Here is a 6924-nt window from a genome sequence, read left to right as displayed (position 1 = left end):
CTTGGTGACAGGGGCAAGGAAAAACTTCCTTTTAACAAGCAGAAACCTCGAGCAGACCTCGGCTTGAAATGGGTCTGCCTTGACTGGTTGGGGTTAGAAGTTATCTCAGGGCACTCTCTCTGTCTTTCGCTTTCTAACCACCTCTCTCTGTTATGATTTGGAACTATACAAATAAAATTTAACTGAATGTATGTACAATGAACGTGTATAGTTTTGTATTGTGACTTTAGTTTAATTTTGTGCCAAATATAGAAATTAATTACAAATGCTGCAATATGCTTCAATAGGATTTATTTATTTTCTGACATGTACAGTAAGTATCCACAATCACAACCACATAGTCAATGCAATTGTATTGTATATAAATAAGTGAACTTATTTCTGTATTTATTTAGTCTTGGTTTATGATAATTAGGTACACTTATTATAATGCTCCCTGTTGTTCGTCATTTTTGGTCAGTACATATAATAAATGACAAAGTGTTCTTCTGTTGGAAGACGTCCTGAGATGTATATGAATTGTTTTTGTTGCTTTAGTGCATTTTGTATGTGAGATTAACTGTTAACCAAAAAGAACTGAAGATTTTTTAAGTCTATACCACATGTGCTGAATATCAGGTTGGTGGTCTTTTGTTTTTTCATTTAGGGATTCAAATCAGCAACCATCCTGTTACAAGCTCTTTTCCTAGGCTACTGCTTTCCTCAGTGCCATCGGAGAAACCACAAAAGAGAGGAAGCATTTTATAATGATCTAATGTGAATCAGAGCCCATGTGGAAGAAAATCCTTGCTGACATAACCTAAATGAGCAGTCAGTGTGATGTAGCTGAGATAAGGCTACTTCTGCCAGAAAGGGAAAGAGAGCACATCCTGAGGAAGTGTGTTGTAACAAAGTTTGAGCAAGAACAAGAAAACAGTTCCAAGAGTTGAAAAGTCTTTACCTTCTAACAAATGTCTTACAGTTTCATGAAATAATTAGGCTTCAACTAGATTATATAAAAGTTAAGTCAGAAACATTCAAAATGTACACCGGTTAGCTCAGTGGGTAGAGCTGGCGACCCATGTACCGAGGCTGAGTCATTGCTGCAGCGGCCCAGGGTTTGAATCCGACCTGCAGCCCTTTATTGTGTGTCATCCCCTCTCTCTGTCCCCCTTTCCTGTCTATCTTCAGCTGTCTCTATCATAAAGGCAATAAAAGCCCAAAAAAATACTGGTCACTGTAGCTCCGGAGCAGCTTTCCAGTGTCTGTTTATCTTTCTTGCTACCTGCTGGCCAATCACTGGCAGAATCAGCTGATGATCTGAGAACTGAGCCTGAAACTCTACTGAGCTTCATCAGTCAGGCCAAACTTAAAACAAGTTCAAAAGGAGACTGTAAACGTGTCATACAGGTAAGGAGCCGTCTGTGCTTTTGTAGCCTCATCCCAAATCTGTGACTAAATTAAGCTTTGAATTGGGATTGAAACATTTAAAGGCCGTTTGAGGGGAATGGCCCAAAAAAAATAGAGGTATATCTTTTATAAAACATACTAAATATTTCACTTTCACTGACCTTTCCTGTAAATAATGTCAAATCCAATTGCCTCATTATTAGAGTGCAGGAGGCTATAATTGATCCATACTTGGTGCTTAAGCTTGAGTCCATGCCAACTGGTGTCCTCAAGAGGATCCACTTTCCTCCCACAGTCCTAAGACATGCAGCTCTGGTAAAATGGAAATTTCTAAAACTGCCTGTCAGCAATCATGTATGATGGGATAAGTTCTAATCCCACGTGACTCTGAACAGGATAAATGATTTATAAAATTAATGGATGGATGAATACATCAATATATATGACAATATCATTAAATTTTTTTTTACAGTCCCTAACATCAGTTTGTCCAATCTGCAGTCACATTTGGAAAACTGTTAACTTGCAATTAGCGCAACAGCCATCTGTTGTACCATTCACACAATTCATGCTGTTTTCACAAAATAGGCAGTCAATTAACTCATTTCTATGCATACAAATTTCCTTTACACACAAGCTTACCCAATACCAAACTGATGGATTTTTCTTGTCTTATTTACAAGCCTTCCAGAAATGAAAACCTCATGTTGAAAACCTTACATATAATAGAAAGCATCTTCTGCTGCAACAATAGCTGATAACTATTTTTGAATGAGCAGATCATTGAAACAAAATAGCTGATTTAAGTTTTATTAAATAGACCAATCACGACTGATTCCAATCAGGCAGAATAAAATTGGACAGGCAGAATAAAACCTGGCAGCCAGGTTTTGCAGTTCAATTAGATAGATATTATATAGAAACACAACAACACAGAGGAGCAGAGAGAGAAAAAATTATGTAAGGGAGAGGAAGAGGACCAGGAAGAGGAGTAGCTGGACAAGGTCTGGGAGGAAGAGAGATAGGGAGAGAGGAGTAAGAATGTGTGGTGGTGTTCAAAGGTGAGTGAGAGCTGTTGTCAGAAATGCACACATTCCACGCTCAGCCACAAAAAGTAGAGCGGTTTACAGTAAAAGCAATACAAATGATAAAAAACAATTATTGTTACTGTCTGCTGTATCCAGGTAGAAATGAAACATGTTAGTATTTAAAAAGAAAAAGGTATGATTGAACACTCTTCCTCTGGGGTAGAAAAGTGATCATGTCAAAATGGCTTCTGTGATAAAGGTCTACTGGTGATAATTATGAGGTCAAAATTGTTTTTTAGTCATAATGAAGTGTGGAAGTCAGTGAAACCTCCCTTGTTTAAACGCTGCGTCAAGGAAGTACTTTCTATGATTCCTCTGGAGAAGTTGAGATACAGTTGTGATAGCTCTCGGGAGAGGTACATTAAAGTTGGGCCCCATTTATAGCATCCCTTCATTTGGCACTAATTCACTAATTTACTTTTTGTTATGCACCAGTACACAAGATAGCCAGTTTGATGCATAACCGTAATCATAATGTCCCTATTTTGAACTGTGCTCAACAGACAGGATATTTGTTAAATGAGTTTATGAAAATAAAGCCATGTTGTTCATCACACTCTGACACCATGTTCATTCACACGGCTTGTCTCTCCGAAAAAGAAACAGCAAAAAAATCAACCATAGTTTCAAGGATTTTTATTCTTTACCGTAGAAACACTGTACATAAATTACTTTCTCTGAGACTAATTTTGATGTACGGATAAGTGGAATTTCTCAACTTTCAAAATAAAAAAGATAAACCCATAAAACATTGTCAACTCATCTCAATTGTCTGAAAAAAGGTTCGTAGCATATGATGTTAACACTCTGTGTAAAGTTCCTGTTCTTTCCTTTAAAATGAAGTTGGCTTCCCACCCTTGTAAACACACATACACACAAAAAATTCCTTTAAAAGAGTAGAGACCCACAATCAATGAGAAAAACATCCACATCGATTTCTGATCAATTACTGTTACTCATTAAAGTCACTGATGGCGATGCACTGTCCCTTTAAGGAGAAATGAGCAAAAACAAGGAGAGAAGCAACAATTAGTTACTACTCACAGCACCCTGCCCCACCAAATGACAACATGTTTCTATTGCAAGCAATACTACTACCTTTAACCGATAAAAGCACAAGGTCTATGCATTATGAGTCACATTTTGCAGAAGTGAAGGACTCCTGGGTTGACAGGGGACCAATGACCAGGACCAGTGAGCCCACTCGGTCCATAAAGAGTACATCCACATAGAATCAGTAACAGCCACGGTCACCCTGCTTCCTCAAACACCGCTGTTGATTGTAGTCTGAAACTGTACGGTTTTATAGACCTTGTAAAAGCAGAGGGGATAAGGAGGAGTGGTTTTAGAACTGACCATACAGATCATGTCAGTAAGAAAGAAACAAAAACTAAAAGTTTTGTTTAGTCCAGATCATGGTCCATTCCGGTGGTGGTGTAGTAATAGTAGTAATAGTGGTATAGGTAATAGTATGTAAACACTTTTTTGCTCATTTTTTATATCCCCTTTTTGTCTGAAGCAAATGCAAGTTTATATATAAAAACAAAACAAAAAATCCAAACAGAAAATCTGTCTTTTTTTTCATTCGTACAAATTGTAGTCCATTTTTTGTGCCTGTCTCTCTCAGAGAGAGTCCACAACAGTTCCACAACAGTTCCATTCAATGGCTTCAGCCACAGAACCAATAGATCCTATAGACATGGCTCATAGAGGTCTATAGCCCAGAGCAACGGGTCACATCTGGACTCACACAGATATGATACCTGCAACATCTGTTAAGGATCCACAAACATTTGTTCTATAGACTGCTCTGACAGTTTACAACTGTCTAAATGCTTGTGGGCTCATCTAGTTGTGATGACTGCTGAAATGCTGAGTTGGTTATTTGAACAAGTCTCTACATCCTGCTGTTTCACAGCTAGATAGCGCACCATTATAGCTCTCAGGTTAGCCCCGCCTACCAGTGAGTGGGGGAGGGGCATGCGTGCAGGTTGTTTGAAGGCAGACGACAGGGCGAAAGAAAGAAAAAGAAAGAAAGAAAGAATGAAAGAAAAAAAGAAAAAAGAAAGGCATTGGTCAAAAGACTGAACCATTTGCAGGCTCATAAAGACTGTTTTAAACTATCACAACTGTAGGTTCAGAAGGTTTTAGGTCAGTTGTGTTGAAGTGATTATTACATCATCAATCAGTCTATAAATCCAACTTCAGCATCCTTTGAATAAAACTACTTTGCAAACCTGCTGTATCTTCAGTGGCTAGTTTTGAGTCAGTTGACATCCATTTCGTGTTAAAACTGAACTTTATTAGTCTCTGACAGTCACAGGGGGTAGAAATGAGATGTTTGTTGATGCCGTGTTACCTCCGCCCTATCTCACTCTGGCGTAGGAACTGGATGTTGTTAGCGCTGTCAGCTAGCTCAGGGTACTGCTCTATTGACAACACGTAGTAGCCATCATAACCCAAAACCTTCCCGCTGCTCAGCAACTGCCTTTTCTCTCCCTCCGTCCACAGCCGAACTCCTTCCTCCCCATCTCTTACCCGCTGCTGCTCACGGGCCCAGGCGCTAGAGAGCGCCCTCTGCCTTGCATGCTCCAGAATTCGCGCTTTCTCCTCATCCAGCGTTGTCCCGTAACGCACATGGAGTGCCAGAGCCCCATACTGCAGCTCCACGTCAGCGAAGCGCCTTGTTCTCCCATTCATCACTGTCGTGGACTGAGACACTGTGACATTAACACCGTTTTCCAGAGATTTCCTGCCTGAGGTGAGCCGCAGCGCGCTGAGGTCGTTTTCAGGCAGATTGGTCTTGATGAAGTAGTGTGTGTCTCGTCCCTCCACTGTATAATGCAGGTCCTCCAGGTAAAAGGCATTGTTTAGGACTGCAGCCACTTTGATGCAGTCCTCATTGGCAATGTTGAGAGCGTTGGTCACCACACGGCCTTGGATCACAGCGAGCATCACTCCCTTCCCAATCAGAGACTTGACAGTGGCGAACCACAGCCAGGGTTTGGCGTGGTCTGAGTGCCGCCGGCTGAGCTGGATTTCTGGCATACGCTCAAAAGACAGGAAGGCCTGAGACTGACGAGTCACCTCCTGCTGGACCCCTGAGATGGACTGGACAAGAGAAAGTTTGACTTTATGTGCTGTTTGCTACTTAAGATATCATTAAGACATAAAACACTGCTTTAAAATAAGATTGCATGATAATATGGAAAAAAGTATGGTTGTTTACTTTGTCTGACCTCACACAGATTTTTTGTAGTAAAACTGAATTAGCCACAGATTTTCAGAAAACAATGTGATGTACTTTACAACTTGTCTTTTCAAGATCGATTTCCCTGTGCCCTAATAACAAATGTTCTGTGGTCTGGTGCTGGTCCGTAGCCTTGGGGTTGAAAAACACTGCCCTAACAAAACAGTAGTTGGAAAAAATACAAGCAGAACAGCAATGACATGCCAACATGGCGAAGTGCTGTATGGTATATAAGTATGATTGATTCTAATGAATTTTAGAAACTGTTCAGAATTATATTCAGAACATCCTGTCAAATTTTTATTGCTTTTACTTCATACATTTTCTTACAATTTTATGCAGGATTTTAAAGGTGGAGAAAAAAAAATACATAGGTGGTCATCCACCTGGTACAAAAACACAACTTTATTTACTAATTTCAGTGAAACTAGTGATATAATGAAAATGAGACTGCAATAATGTTGAAATGTTGGAAAAATTATAGATGATGCCGGAGTAGAGTGTTTCTGGGGGCCGGGCCTACAAAAACATCTACAAAAACACACAACTTTATAACTTTATTCGCAGATTTTCAATGGAAGATGTACCCAAGCTTGGCGGACCAAGGTTATTTCATACATAAAAGTTGCAGTATTCTGGACAGCTTCACAACTGTGAATGGATGTAAACCAAATGTAGAGAAATCAACCAATTAGCTTGAGTACATTTTCTATTGCGCAAGGTATCCTCTTCAGCTGTCTTTCACTTATTTGAAAATCATGCCTAGAACCAAGCACTAACTTTATTTCTCTATATTCAAGGCCAAAGTCAAAGTAAAACTCTATGAACCAGGAAATGGTTTAAGAAAGACACACCAACTATAAATAAGTGTAATGCTAATATAGTGCTGATAAATATCTTCCAATCTAAAATAATGATTTTCTCCTTCAAGTGTAGAATCATAAATTATTTATTAATTATTTATAAATTATATAAATAAATAAATGTATATATCCATAATGATGGATATGTGTGTGTACGTTTAGGTGAGTTATATATATTTGTATACATAGGCATGGGCATGTATGTGTGTGTATATGTACAGTGCTGTCAAAGTATTTCCCCCCTTTCTGATTTCTTATTTGTTTGCATATTTGTCACACCTAAATGTTTCAGATCGTCAAACCAATTTTAATATTAGAAAAGATAACCTGAGTA

General features: G+C 39.0%; 1 protein-coding gene across 1 annotated transcript in view; it reads right to left on the bottom strand.

Moving 5' to 3' along the window:
- Positions 1 to 3098: 3098 nt before the first annotated feature.
- Positions 3099 to 6924, bottom strand: part of LOC118326913 (teneurin-3) — a gene marked incomplete at its 5' end in the record, with an annotated part of 11566 nt that continues 7740 nt past the window's right edge. The window contains 1 exon segment of the mRNA XM_035660077.1: positions 3099 to 5588. Coding sequence (XP_035515970.1) covers positions 4833 to 5588 — 756 coding nt within the window.

Source organism: Morone saxatilis, unplaced genomic scaffold (genome assembly GCF_004916995.1).
Source record: "Morone saxatilis isolate NCDOM2014 unplaced genomic scaffold, NCSU_SB_2.0 Contig17, whole genome shotgun sequence".
Taxonomy (NCBI): Eukaryota; Metazoa; Chordata; class Actinopteri; family Moronidae; genus Morone; species Morone saxatilis.
This window is presented reverse-complemented; position numbering and strand designations above follow the sequence as displayed.